Genomic DNA, 14,257 nt, shown 5'->3' on the forward strand with positions numbered 1-14,257 from the left:
GGAGATATGGTCCCCCAGGAACTTCATTTCGGTCTGGCCAAAGGCGCACTTGGCTCGGTTGAGGCGGCAGGCCGTTTTCCCGTATGCGGGCAAAAACGCATTGGAGACGATGTATGTGCTCCTGCGGTGTGGTGGACCAGATGATGACATCGTCCACATATACGCGCACCCCTTCGATGCCTTCCATCATCTGCTCCATGATTCTGTGGAAGACCTCGGATGCCGAGATGATGCCAAATGGCATCCGGTTGTAGCAGAATCTGCCGAAAGGGGTGTTGAAGGTGCATAGCTTTCGGCTGGACGGGTCCAGTTGGATCTGCCAAAATCCTTTAGAGGCATCCGTTTCGTGAATATCTTTTCTTGGGCCATTTCACTGGTGATCTCCTCCCGTTTGGGTATGGGATAATGTTCTCGTATAATGTTATTATTTAGGTCTTTGGGGTCTATACAGATGCGGAGCTCGCCAGAGGGCTTCTTGACACACACCATGGAGCTGACCCATTGTGTGGGCTCCGTGACCCTGGATAGGACCCCTTGGTCCTGGAGATCCTGCAGCTGCAGCTTGAGGTGGTCTTTAAGTGGCGCAGGAACCCTGCAAGGTGCGTGAACGACCGGGATGCCGTCCGGTTTGAGGCGAAGTCGGTAGGTGTATGGCAGTGTTCCCATGCCTTCGAATGCCTCCTGGTTGTGGGCGAGGAGCGATTGGAGCGGTGCGTTGAACTCAGCATCCGGGAAGTCAGACGTGCTGTCTGAAGAGAGAAAATTTGTTGCACAAGGTGGAGAGCCTTACATGCCTGTGCGCCCAGCAGGGAGTCCTTCGATGAGCCAACTATCTCGAACGAGTGTGTTGCCGTGTGTGTTTTGTGTATCACCTGGAGCTGGCAGGATCCCATGGCCAGGATAACGTTCCCGTTGTAGTCGACCATCTTGCACCGGGATGGCTGGATTGGTGGTCTGACCTTCATGGCATAGAATGCTGACCATGCTATGAGGTTGGCGGAGGCGCCAGTGTCCAGGCGGAAAGTAATCGGCGATCGGTTGACCGTCAGGGTGGCACTCCATTCATCAGCCGGATTGATGGTGTTGACCCGGTTCACATCAATGACCGCAACCCGGAAGGCATCTTGGTCATCTGTGTCGTCGGTTTGGATGTCGTGATGTGGAGGCTGGATGGTCCGCACCTGTCTGTGAGGTTGTCGGAGATGTGGAAGATCCACAGGTTGAGCCGCTCGACAGTAGGCAGCGTATTGGCCCATCTTGCCACAGCATAGGCAATGTCGGGTTTTTGCAGGACATTGCCCTTTTAAGTGTGCAGCTCCACAGTTGCTGCACGTCATGACGTCATGGCGTTCGTTACGCCACTGCGCATGCGCAGTTTGGTCTTGCGTCGGGAGCGCCTGGGCAGCACGTCCCTCAGTGTTGCCGTCGGTTTTGGCGCGCACAAACGCGGGAGGCCTCAAAAAGCGCGCGAAACGGCCGCCTTCGTCCGGGCCGCGGGCCGGGAGAAATTCGATTGCCTGGATGCGTTCGGTATCGTGGGCGGCCTGGCTTGCCGATTCAATCGCTTGGGACCCCCTCGGTGCCGATTCGGTCGCCTGAAATTGCGCATAGCGGCTGGTCGCATTTTCATGCAGGACACAGGCTTCAACTGCAGATGCTCAGGTCAGGCCTATAATTTTTAGAAGCTGCTGGCGTAGGCCACTGGAGGCAACGCCAAAAACGATCTGGTCCCGGATCATTGACTCTGAGGTGGTGCCGTAACCGCAGGACTGCGCGAGTATGCGGAGGTGCGTCAGGAAGGACTGAAAGAGCTCATCCTTACCTTGTAGGCGCTGCTGAAAGATATACCTCTCAAAGCTTTCATTGACCTCAACGTTGAAGTGCTGGTCGAGCTTGAGGAGGACCGTGTCATATTTAGATTTGTTCTCGCCTTCCGCGAACACCAAGGAGTTGTATATATCGATGGCGTGCTGACCTGCGGTAGTGAGGAGCATGGCAATCTTTATTTCGTCCGAGGTGCCCTGTTTTTCGTTGGCTCGCATGAACAGTTCGAATCGCTGCTTGAAGAGCTTCCAATTGGTGCCCAGGTTCCCAGCGACTTGCAACGGCTGCAGTTTGTTGTGGGTGTCCATGGCTCAGGATGGCAGATTTGCCGGTATCAATTCACTCACTGGTACCATGTGGTGTTGGGTGCTCTGAGGTACAGACGAACCAACACGGTTGCGATTGGTATAACGCAGTTTTATTCCAACTAGTTATTTACACATCTGACTTGGTACTCCGCACGTGGTGACTGTGTGAGTGTCTTGTTAATGAGGTCCTGACCTTGACCTGTCTCCAGATGGACTGGCCAGGAGGTGTCGTGTTTCTTGTCTTGTACTGTGTCTGCTCTTGTCTGTGATTGGCTGTCGTGTTATGTGCGCTAATTGGTCTGTTGGTCTCTCTATCATGATGTGTGCGTTGTGATGTGTGTTTGAATATCATGACAGAACAGTTTATCATTTGCTGGTCTTGGGCACTGATAATACTTCTGCAATTCCAACCATGATCAGGCAATTCAACACATACAGATTGTTCCTGTGGTTTCCGTGCATGCTACGCACACATTTACCACAGAGGAACAAATAAAAATTAAAAGGAAATGAACCTAACCAGCTTGAGCCAGGATAGTAATACCTCCTTGAAATTATATTAAATAAATAAAAAGATATGCATCTGTATGCACTTCCTGTATGTGCAGCTGGTCTTCCTGTTGTCATGTCTCTGCTGCTTCTCCATTTAAAATGCATAATCTGCATATAGTGTTGCTTTTCCAATGGCAATTTGTCATTCTGTATGTACAATCTGACCAATTTCAAAGAACATTCTCTTCACCTGACATTTTCCCCATAGTGACCGCAACTTCAATGTCCAAAGGGTTTAACCAAAATATAAAAATCCAAAAAGGTCACCAAACGATCAGTTTTATCAATTGCATTATGTTGGGTCTTTTAATGCTTACATTAAAGTTTTCAGAAGGCTGCGCTTTTAGTTGATATTTTTGTTGGGACCTGTGACTCCGCAGAAGTTTATATTTTCTGCTCATGTGCAGTGCATCTAATGTCCTAGGACACTTCAACTCCAGTCGTTCAACTGTACAAGTGAAAATTGTTCCACAATTTCTTCAAGTTTCTGCTCAGTAGCTTTTCTTTAAAATTATTTTCAAAATGGCAGCATGGTGGCAGTGGTTAGCACTACTGCCTACAGCACGGAGGGCCCAGGTTCGATCCTGGCCCTGGGTCACTCACTGTGTGTAGTTTGCACATCCTCCCCGTGCCTGCATGGATTTCACCCCCACACCCAAAGATGAGAAGATTAGGTGGATTGACCACATTAAATTGCCCCTTAATTGGAAAAAGTAACTGGGTACTCTAAATTTATTTAAAAGAAAAATATTTCAAAAAGGCGGAGGATTAATTTCAAAAATTTAAAAGTAAAATTTGTAATTTGCAAAACATTGCGTCAAGTTATATTTATTGCATTTTTTTGTGTTGTATGAACTTCAAAAAGTGGATCAGAGAGGGAATGATCCTGACACTGAAACAGACAGGATTTAAATTTGCCCAGTAATCTGCAGATGACTGTAGCTTATTCCCAGGAAGTGAAACGGACATCAATATTGGGCATCGATAAGAGCAATACATAGAGATCAGTGGCAGATAAGAGATCTACCACATTCAATTCAGTTTATGTAACTATAAGGGAGATAAGCGAGCATATTATTAAAAAACTTGAGCTGGGAACATACTTCCTGTCATCAAACCTTCCTTCCTGCTGTAATGATTTTAGGTTATTCTTTCATGTCAACATGTACCCCTGTGCTAGTTACTACGCAAACACTTCCTGTTCAACTTTGTCAAATGTTTGCAGCAAGTTCAGATCACTTGTTGGATCTCTGCAATGATTTCCTGATGTAAAGTTTTTCATGATCTTCTATATATTTTTCATGATCTTTTGTACAAATTATATTGATTAATTGACAATTGTTTAGTGAAAATAAAGATTTTAAAGTAGTTCAGCGAGCCTTATCTTCTTGCAGCAAACATAGTAAGCAGACGCTGAATATGGGAGACAAAATTTGAAGGGGAATGGGATGAATTGGGCTAAACGACTTCTTCTGTGCTGTATCATTCCATGTCTATAATGATTTGTCCAGAAAAGTCTTGCAGTGTCTGCTGTACAACCTATCCTTCTGTGACAATGTTTTTTTTTACCATCACACTTAATTAATGCAAATTAAAATAACAGCAAATTAATAACCAATCCTGAGTAACCACTCAGAATAATCTGGAATGCAAGTCATCCTTTATAACTAAAATAGCAAAGAAAGTAAACACAATCAAATAACGTGAAATATTTTTTGGAGTAACCAAATTAAGGCTTAATTTAAAAAGAAGTGTTATTTAATATTTCAAAATAGCATGACTACATATATCGATTCACACCCCTTTTGCATTTTCAAAGTTTTTCGGTAAAGGCTTGCAAGATGATTGGATGATTTCTCCCAGAACAATTGAAGGAAGTCCACATGCACATTCTGAACAGGGGACAGTTTACTAATTTTTTCCACAGGTTTTTAGCAAGTTACAGAAAAGAGGGTTTCTCCCTATCCTATAATTTTGCAATCAAATGCATGGTTGTCGTATGCTTTGAAGATTGGATTTTATAAGTTGTTGCTCATAAATATGTCCACACATACACAAACTCAATAAATTTGCATGTTACGTGAACATAGTGTGGCAAATAAAAAGTCAACGCTGCAGGGTACCAGCTAAATTCATCCTAACTAGTTGAGCAGTTTTGTTCTTACCATTTTCAGTAATTATTCTGCATATAAAATCTGACATATTTGTATGTTCATTGCCTGCACCAGGATTTTGCAAATATGTAAGAGACACTTTGACAGACAAAATTCTTCTACTTACAAGATTGTGGTTTTAAAGTGTCGAATGACCATAGAATCGATTTGTGGTATTACAGAATCTACTCTGTTTTTGAAATATAAATGACTGCCAATTTCATATTGTGCAGTTCCTGGGTGTTGAAGTTCCTATACATAATACATTGTTTGAACTTTTCCATTAAATATTCTTTGTTTCAGTTATTATTAGCATTCATCAACATTTTTTGCAAACCTACAATTTTGTACATTCAAGCAATGGGTTGAAATTGTTTGTTTTTTTAGTTACATTAGTTACTGAGAATTTTAATGCTCAAATAGATTTTTATTTATGCTAACATTTCTCTTTAATTTATTTTTAAAAATAAATTTAGAGTACCCAATTCATTTTTTTCCAATTAAGGGGCAATTTAGCATGGCCAATCCACCTCTTCTGCACACCTTTGGGTTGTGGGGGCAAAACCCACGCAAACACGGGGAGAATGTGCAAACTCCACATGGACAGTGACCCAGAGCCGGATCGAACCTGAGACCTCAGCGCCATGAAGCAGCAGGGCTAACCCACTGCACCACCTTGCTGCCCCTCTTTAGTCTATTGATAGCTCAGTGGTAAGTACATCCCATGCAGTGCAATTCTGAACCACGCAGAAGAAGTATTCAGGGTTTAACCCTTGGTCTGTGCTGAGTTAGCTAAGCTCCGTTCTGGTGGCAGTTCCGTGATCACTGCATTTGTTCTCTTATCCCTAGCCAGCCATGAACAGGACAGAAAAGCCATCTCAAGGGTTCTGGATTCTTGCTGTTATCCAATGTCTCCAACTGTAAGCTCCAGGGGCGATGAGTAAGAACAAAATGCCTCCCACGATTGGACAGCCGGGCTTCTGAGAGGCTGAGTATGGGACCTTTAATGTAAAATATAAACTCAAAGCTTATGCAGCACATAATAAAAAGGGTCCATTTGTGGAGGTATCCCTAGAGCTGCAGGTACTAATGGTACAACTGCTGCCATGTCTGTACACTTAGCAGAAGGATAGGCAAATTGGATTGCGAGGGTTGGGGTACAGGGAAATACAATGTTTCAAACTGTTTGGCCCTTTATGGATTTCCATTTAGCTTCAAAAAATGAATGATAAAATCCTATCAGAATCACAGGAAACATTATGAAGTGAGACACACCTCCTGCAGTGCAATCCTAGTTCATTCAATCACGGTTCTTCAGTTTTCAGATGCTCGGCAGGTCGTATTTTCTGAAGACTGCTGGAGCAGTTTATTAGTAATGCTGTACATATAGCAGAAGCTAATCACTGTTGTATAGTCAAGCAGTTCTTAAATCCTGATGTGAAATCCGGATTGCAGAATATTCAGAGGTATCATCAACATGTTTGTGAGGAGATAAACCATGTGTGTGTTTGAAGTCTTTCCCAGTATTTTTCTCTTTTATATCAGGGGTGTGCTGTGAAAAAAAAAGAGAAAAAAAACTTACTTTGTGCAAAACATCTGATAAATGTGGAATAAAAAGTGTTGGAAACTCTGCATATCAAGTGGGATCTGTAGGGAGAGGAAGGCAAGGTATTAGTTCTTCAGGTTTGGGTGAGCCTTTTTCAGAACAAAGATCTGAAATATTAATGAACATAGAACATACAGTGTAGAAGGAGGCCATTTGGCCCATCGAGTCTGCACCGACCCACTTAAGCCATCACTTCCACCCTATCCCCATAACCCAATAACCCCTCCTCACCTTTTTGGACACTAAGGGCAATTTAGCATGGCCAATCCACCTAACCTGCATGTCTTTGGACTGTGGGAGTAAACCGGAGGAAACCCACGCACACACGGGAGAACGTGCAGGGAATCGAACCTGGGACCCTGGCGCTGTGAAGCCACAGTGCTAGCCACTTGTGCTACAGTGCTGCCCATGTGCTACCATGCTGCCCAAATCATGATTTCCTCTCCACAGAGGGTGCCCAATAAACTGAATACTTCCAGCATCTGCTGGATATTTTGCCTTTTGCTTCATAAAGGTAGGGACCTTTTTGCATTCCTATTCCCAAGTGTGTGTGGTGGGTTTACTTACAACAACAATCAAATGTCCACAGAGTTCTCAAAGACAGAAAGGGTATAAAAAATCTAGCGCCTGCTCCTAGTCTCTAGGTACCTAATCAGCCCTGGAAACTTACACAACTTGTTGTCCTTTGCATATTTAAAAAAAGGTTAAAGATTTTGTGCAAGTTTATTGTCAACAAAAGATAATAAATGAAGATGCAGTCATTCATTATTTTGAGTACTGCTGAAAGAAGAGAAATGCTGTTGAAGCTTTTTGTCTCCCACTCAGATGCAAGAATACCAAGTTTCTGAAGGAAAAACAATTTATGCTGCTCGAGTAAAGGGCTGTTGATTAGTTGGCAATCCAGCTCTAATTTCTCAAGATATTTCCAATCAGAGCCAACTTGTCAGTGTATCAGCTTCTCTTTTCTCATGCAATATAAATTGTCACTCACATTGAAATTTGGCATTCTTGTGTTTGTCCGGATGAGTGAGAGACCAGAAACCTCCGCATCGATCCGTTTTTCAGCAATATTTAGAATTAAATAGGCTTGAACCAAGATTGCAAGATAACAAATTTATAAAGTCGTGTGAAACAGATTGCAACAGAAACTTCATCCACTCTTTCCTCTGACTTTTCTGATAAGTCACTTGTTGTGTGCATAGCCTTGTCAATGGTACTAAGAATTGAAAACTTTTGCCTTGGGTCTCAGAAAGGGTCAGCAGTAGAAAGTGACATGTTAGAATATGTAGCACATTGAAAAATATTCTATTTTCTATCTTGTCTGAAGCTAAATGAGTTTTGTTCCTCTAATAAATCAACCCAACCAAAAAGAGATAGCAGAGATTGGGGATACGTTTTGGAATAGCCACTGGCTATAGAACTATAACTAGATTTTAAATGTTGAGTTAGATGAGATGTGATAAACTATGGCGAGTTCTATCAATGTCAGAACAAAAGGTTTTTGAAAGATTGACACTTGGTTCTGGAGACACAAACATTCAATTCCATTGAAAGCAAGGACCAAATTTGAAAGTGTTCAAGGTAAAAATAATGATAGATGTCACCAAATTTCCAATGTGTCGGAAAAACTGTTTTGAAAAGATTGCAGAATGATTTCCTCTATACCAAAGAGCCTGATTAAGAATGACATATTTGTGATCCGTACTTATATGATTGACTATATTAACTTAAATTGGATTAGATAGATATGTCAGTACCATATGACCACATGCACCAATGAGGTATTAGAGAAGGGAAATCTATACCTAGAACGAGAACCAAAAGACTATAAGATCTCACAATAACAGAATGTCAGACAAAAGGGTTATCCTTTATACCATATTCCTGCACTGAGCACCAGATTTAAAAACTGGTAGGTTTGTCTTGGGTTCAATTCCTCCCTGGCCCGGTACTTTGATTCCAGTTTCAGATCAGCAGCTGTGAAGAGGCACCAAATGGACACAAAGCTCATGTATGGATAAAAAGGTCCTGAAGATCAGCACCCTATTCATGCTGGAAGAAATTGAAGATGATAGCAGCACCCACCCCCTACATGAAATTGAGGTAGCAGATAGTATTAGAGACATTCACTGTCTACTGATAGGTCACAGATGGCTCTCTCTGGCAGCACCGGGACCCGGGTTAAATTCCGGCCTCGGGTGACTATGTGGAGTCCACACATTTTCCCAGTGTCTGCATGGGTTTCCTCTGGGTGCTCGGTTTTCCTCCAACAGTCCAAAGATGTGCAGGTTAGGTGGATTGGTCCGGCTAAATTGCCCCGGAGTGTCCTGCTAAATTGCCACTTCAGTGTCCAAAGATGTGTCAGTTGGGTGGGGTTGCGGGGATAGGGTGGAGGAGTGGGCCAAGGTTGGCTGCTCTTTCAGAGGGTCAGAGCAGACTCGATGGGCCAAATGGCCTCCTTCTGCGCATAGGGATTCTATGATTCTCCCTAATTCTACATGAAGACAATTTCCTGTATTATCAGAATCTCTCTCTGATTACATTACTTTGCCTCACTTCAGATCCATTTATAAAGAGGTACTGCTGGTTAATGAATCCATTTCCCCCTCAAAAACCAGTCTTCAAAGAGAAAGGACTTATATTCACCAAATAAATCCACAATGCTTTGCTGGGTACGAATCTCCTCAGAGGGCATTGACTCATAACTGGCCCCATGCTGAACTATGGATGACAGGCATATGAAATATAAATGACAAGGAAGATTGTACTGAAATAATATGAATACCTTGGGCCATTGATTGTAGCCTTGTCGCTTTGGATTATGAATGACAATATCTGCATACGACACTTCTTCATTTTCCTCTTCTATATTGTTGTATTCAATAGTATCTGCTTCTGGGGATAAAGAAACTGCATAAAACAAACTGCATGAAACATTCTTCGTAGCATTGAGATAGGAAAGAATTTGAAGTCAATGTAGTTTAACCAACCTGTCGAATGTTTTGGACTGCTTGGTAGATTATCTCTCCTGACTGATGCATATATTATATCTGCCAATTGAAAAAGAATATGGGAACATTAAAAGTGAATAAATCCCAAAACTGTTATTGGGGGAAATAGCCAAATGTTTGGTCAAAGAGGTAAAGGCACCTTCAAGAAGGAAAGAGAGGTGCGGAGACTTAGGAAGGAATTTCCAGAGCTAAGTGCCTAGGCTACTAAAGGCTACAAATGGTCGAGCCAATGGTGGAATGTTTAAAATCGGACTGTTCAAATGGCTAGAATTAGATGATCTCTGATATCTCAGGCGGCTGTGAGCTGCAGGAGATGGGAAAGAGCAAGGTCTTGGAGGAACCAGAAAACAAAGATGAGAATTTTAAAATGGAAGTGCTGCTTTACTGGGAACCAATGTATGACAATGAGCACAGGTAAATTGGATTTGGCGTGCTTAGCAACACGGTCAGCAGAGTTTCAGTTGACCTCAGATTTACAGAAGGTAAAATGTGGAAGGCTAGCCTATTGGAAATGAACATTGTGTTGGAATAGTCAATATTCCAAAGACTCAGAATAGGCAGCAATTGCCACAATCTCACCAAATGGAAGCTACCCAAATTTGATTGAAGCAAAACAAAAAACTTGCAATGTTTTCATATGAGCTGTCATCCACATGTATGCTGTGCTGTATCTCTGATTGTCTTCAATGATAAAACAATTTGAAAGAAGACAAAGAGATATGAGGGAAGTTTGCTCTGTGGTCCTGCACAAAATAGGTGCGATTACAATGGAAATGATGGGGAGATAGGATGCTGAGGCCCACTGTCATCTCACTGCCCCAACCAGCACTACAACTGCCTACTCCTGCCCTCTCCTCCACCAACAGGGGAGAGGGTTTTGATAGCTTCAGTCTTTCCTCCAGTACAATTGCTGCCTCTCAGGGCCAACATAGGAGAAGGTAGCAGTGAGCCCTGGAATGTGATGATAATTACATCTGCGTACTCCCATGAAGGGGAAGGGGCTTGAAATGATGTCCTCTTATTCCATACTGTCCTCAGTGGCTGATCTGTTGAAGGATTTGGTCGAGTGGGTCTTTGTTTCAGATCTCCTGCCCATCTGAAATCCTTGATTGGTCATTTGGATGTTGCAGTTGGAATTTTTTCCTTTGTAATCACAATGGCTTCTCTACTGCTGCCGCAAATCTGCTGGAAACCTGCTATACATATTTAAATGAGATATGGATAAAAGCAAATTACTGCGGATGCTGGAATCTAAAACCAAAGAGAAAATGCTGGAAAATCTCAGCAGATCTGGCAGCACCTAGGGAGAGAAAAGAACTAACGTATCGTGTCCAGATGACCCGATGAGCTTTGTCAAAGGGTCATCTGGACTCAAAATGTTAGCTCATTTCTCTCCCTGCAGATGCTGCCAGACCGGCTGAGATTTTCCAGCATTCTATTTTTGGTTTCAATGAGCTATGGCTGGGATGGATGCAGCGGGAGAGTATCTCATTGACATTCTCTCCAACAGGAAGGAAAAATATTTTATTGGGAGGTGTGGGTCTAGGTATAGAAATTCACTGAAGTGACCATTCTTAACCTTCTCCCTGATTCTTAGATTCTATTATGATTCTATTATGTTGGCAATGTTTCATGCTGATTCCGGACATGGAGTGGAGAGTAATTGTCTCGGACCATAAAAGCAAAGCACATATTTCTAGCAATGGTCACTGGATAATATACAGCCTGCGTGATTCATTTCCTCTACTACAGAAAAGCTGATGCAGGTTGTGATTTCTCCAGTGAGGGCCAACTGAGAACCACAAAATCATCAAACTTGGGACTTTCCTTTCACGTCTTCAACAAAAGCTCGAGCAAGCAAGCTTTAAAGCAGTGACCACAGTCAACAAATCGAAATCAGATGAACAGTAACCAAGGGGCAGAACCCTTTATTGTGTCAGCTTGCATGACTTAGTACAATTGCTTTGCTGTCAGTGTACAATCACACTTTAACCACAAACGATAGAGGTAAATGAATATAGTTCTGGCTCCAGTATCAGTGACGCATTTAAAACTGCTGTGTCTAAGTGTCAGTGCGGTTTGCCAAAAGACTTGTGGGTTTAACTTCCTGATTTTCCATACAAAGCATCAATTGCCAACTTTCATTGGTTTAATGACAAGAAATCAAAAAGGCAGGCGGCTGCAATGTTTCTGGCAATGACTTCTTGGAGTACAAATCAAGGATGTGAGACTGAAAGAAAACCAGCCATTATGATGCACAATTTAAATGTTCTTTTCATGCTTGTCGTGGGATATTGACATTTAACTAGTATAAGTGTCAAATATTTTATTCTGTCAAGAGTAGAAAGTACAATTCCACAATGATGCAGCAAAAAAATGGGAACTATTTATTGATTAGGGCATGAAATTTATAACTCGGGACATATCTGAAACTTTTAGGTTGGGATTTGCCAGTCCCACCAACATCGGGAATTGTCGCAGGCAGGACTGGAAAGTTTTGAGAGTGGGCAACTGTCCATTGACTTTGGGTGGGAATTTCCAGTCCTGCTAGCCCTCTGGTGGACTGGAAGACGGGCAATCCACCAACATTCACCAGGCGTAAAGAGGATGGCTGTCGGTTACAGATCAGTAACAAAAGTGGATGTTCCATCTCAGTCTTGCAGGTCCCCAGCATCCAGAACTTGCCGCACCCCTAGCCAAGCTGTTCCAGTGCAGCTACAGCACCCGGCAATGTGGAAAATTGCCCAGATATGTCTGGTACACAAGAAACAGGACAAATCCAACCCAGACAATTGCCGTCCTATCAGTCCACTCTCCATCAACAGGAAAGTGATGGAAGTAGTCATCAACAGTGCTATCAAGTGGCACTTACTCAGCAATAACCTGCTCATGGACGCTCAGTTTGGGTTACGCCCAGGGTGACTCAGCTCCTGACCTCATTACAGCCTTGGTTCAAAATGGGCAAAAGAGTTGAATGCCAGAGGAGAGGTGAGAGTGACTGCCCTTAACATCAACGCAGCATTTGACTGAGTCTGGCATCATAGCTAAAGTCAATGGAGTCAATGGGAATCAAGGGGAAAACTTTCCACTGGTTGGAGTCATGCCAGGCACAAAGGAAGATGGTTGTGATGGTTGGAGGTCAATCATCTCAGCTCCAGGACATCACTGCAGGAGTTCCTCAGGCTAGTGTCCTAAGCCCAACCATCTTCAGCTGCTTCATCAATGACCTGCCTTCCATCATAAGGTCAGACGTGGGGATGTTTGCGGATGACTGCACAATGTTCAGTACCATTCAGGACACCTCAGATAATAAAGCATTCCATGTTTGAAATGTTCAGAATGGAGTACAGTCACAAGTGGAGTACCACAAGGATCTGTTCTGGGGCCGTTGCTGTTTGTCATTTTTATCAATGACCTAGAGGAAGGCGCAGAAGGGTGGGTGAGTAAATTTGCAGACGATACTAAAGTCGGTGGTGTTGTCGATAGTGTGGAAGGATGTAGCAGGTTTCAGAGGGATATAGATAAGCTGCAGAGCTGGGCTGAGAGGTGGCAAATGGAGTTTAATGTAGAGAAGTGTGAGGTGATTCACTTTGGAAGGAATAACAGGAATGCGGAATATTTGGCTAATGGTAAAGTTCTTGAAAGTGTGGATGAGCAGAGGGATCTAGGTGTCCATGTACATAGATCCCTGAAAGTTGCCACCCAGGTTGATAGGGTTGTGAAGAAGGTCTATGGAGTGTTGGCCTTTATTGGTAGAGGGATTGAGTTCCGGAGTCGGGAGGTCATGTTGCAGCTGTACAGAACTCTGGTACGGCCGCATTTGGAGTATTGCGTACAGTTCTGGTCACCGCATTATAGGAAGGACGTGGAGGCTTTGGAGCGGATGCAGAGGAGATTTACCAGGATGTTGCCTGGTATGGAGGGAAAATCTTATGAGGAAAGGCTGATGGACTGGAGGTTGTTTTCGTTGGAGAGAAGAAGGTTAAGAGGAGACTTAATAGAGGCATACAAAATGATCAGGGGGTTGGATAGGGTGGACAGTGAGAGCCTTCTCCCGCGGATGGATATGGCTGGCATGAGGGGACATAACTTTAAACTGAGGGGTAATAGATATAGGACAGAGGTCAGAGGTAGGTTCTTTACGCAAAGAGTAGTGAGGCCGTGGAATGCCCTACCTGCTACAGTAGTGAACTCGCCAACATTGAGGGCATTTAAAAGTTTATTGGATAAACATATGGATGATAATGGCATAGTGTAGGTTAGATGGCTTTTGTTTCGGTGCAACATCGTGGGCCGAAGGGCCTGTACTGCGCTGTATTGTTCTATGTCCAAATGCAGCAAGCCCTGGACAATATCCAGGCTTGGGCTGACAAGTGGCAAATTACATTCGCGCCACACAAGTGCCAGGCAATGACCATCTCCTACACGAGAGGATCGAACCATCGTCCCTTGACATTCAATGGCATTACCATCACTGAATCCCCCACAATCAACACTGATGGTTACCATTGATCAGAAACTGAACTGGACTAGCCACATGAATACTGTAGCTACCTGGGCAGGTCAAAGGCTAGTAATCGTACGGTGAGTAACTCACCTCCTGACCGACGCCTCCCCCCCCGAACCCCTCAAAGGCACAAGTCAGGAGTGTAATGGATTACTCTCCATTGACTGGATGAGTGCAGCTCCAGCAACACTCAAGAAGCTTGACACCATCCAGGGTAAAGTAGCCCAATTGATTGCTCCTCCGTCCACAAACATTCAAAACCTCCACCACTGACAAACAGTGGCAGCTATGTGCAC

At 43.6% G+C, this 14,257-nt stretch overlaps 1 protein-coding gene across 4 annotated transcripts in view; it reads right to left on the minus strand.

Annotated features, from left to right (window-relative positions):
- Nucleotides 1–4,393: 4,393 nt before the first annotated feature.
- Nucleotides 4,394–14,257, minus strand: part of LOC140398253 (sialic acid-binding Ig-like lectin 13) — a 79,845-nt gene continuing 69,981 nt past the window's right edge. The window contains exons 8-10 of one of the 4 annotated variants that reach the window (XM_072486698.1): nt 9,434–9,493; nt 9,229–9,332; nt 4,394–6,389 (exon numbers count right to left, since the gene is read on the minus strand). In XM_072486698.1, coding sequence (XP_072342799.1) covers nt 6,252–6,389; nt 9,229–9,332; nt 9,434–9,493 — 302 coding nt within the window. In that variant the 3' untranslated portion in view covers nt 4,394–6,251. Of the gene's footprint in view, nt 6,390–9,228; nt 9,354–9,433; nt 9,494–14,257 lie in introns of all 4 variants that reach the window. The other 3 variants (XM_072486697.1, XM_072486695.1, XM_072486694.1) reach the window with 3 other exon arrangements.

The sequence above is a fragment of the Scyliorhinus torazame genome, chromosome 21 (genome assembly GCF_047496885.1).
Source record: "Scyliorhinus torazame isolate Kashiwa2021f chromosome 21, sScyTor2.1, whole genome shotgun sequence".
Taxonomy (NCBI): Eukaryota; Metazoa; Chordata; class Chondrichthyes; order Carcharhiniformes; family Scyliorhinidae; genus Scyliorhinus; species Scyliorhinus torazame.